The sequence below is a fragment of the Myotis davidii genome, unplaced genomic scaffold (genome assembly GCF_000327345.1).
Source record: "Myotis davidii unplaced genomic scaffold, ASM32734v1 scaffold299, whole genome shotgun sequence".
NCBI lineage: Eukaryota > Metazoa > Chordata > Mammalia > Chiroptera > Vespertilionidae > Myotis > Myotis davidii.
Genome location: NW_006293088.1, coordinates 7,851,810 through 7,852,295, shown reverse-complemented (window position 1 = coordinate 7,852,295; position 486 = coordinate 7,851,810). Strand labels below are relative to the sequence as shown.

At 65.8% G+C, this 486-nt stretch overlaps 1 protein-coding gene across 1 annotated transcript in view; it reads right to left on the bottom strand.

Moving 5' to 3' along the window:
* The window catches only part of RERE (arginine-glutamic acid dipeptide (RE) repeats), a 252,765-nt gene that overhangs the window by 8,069 nt on the left and 244,210 nt on the right, over positions 1-486 (bottom strand). The window contains exon 16 of the mRNA XM_015565944.1: positions 17-130. Within this exon, the coding sequence (XP_015421430.1) occupies positions 17-130 (114 nt within the window). The remainder of the gene's footprint in view (positions 1-16; positions 131-486) is intronic.

Sequence of the window (486 nt, the reverse complement as noted above, 5' to 3'; positions counted from 1 at the left end):
GCAGCCGAAGGCCCACCTGGGTTTTCGTCTTCTTGGAGCTGGTCCTGTCGGCCTCCTCCGTGTCCGAGGCCGCCTTCTCCCGCGGGCGCTTGGTGCTCTTCAGAGGCGACGAGACTCCCTCCTTCACCTTCTGTGGGGCAAGTGCACAGGGGTCAGCGGAGAGGGGTCCCCTCAGCCTCGGGGGCAGGACATGGTGACGGTGCTGACACCTGTCCCACAGTCTGAGCTCCAGCTCCAGCAGCAAGAAAGCTCTGGAAGGGGAGCGCCACCGCCAGGCAAACAGCACCTGGATGGGAATAACTTGGCTCTGGGAGGAAGGAAGCCTCTTCAATCCCCACCCTGCGCCTTCCGCCTGAGGCCTGGGGAGCCCCGAAAGGTCAGTGCTGGGAGCTGAGCTGGACCCCCTTCTCCAGGCCCCGGGCCCCAGGCTGCAGCCCCAGGCCAGGCAATGCTGGTTCCTGGGAGGCTCCATGGATGAGCTGCGGC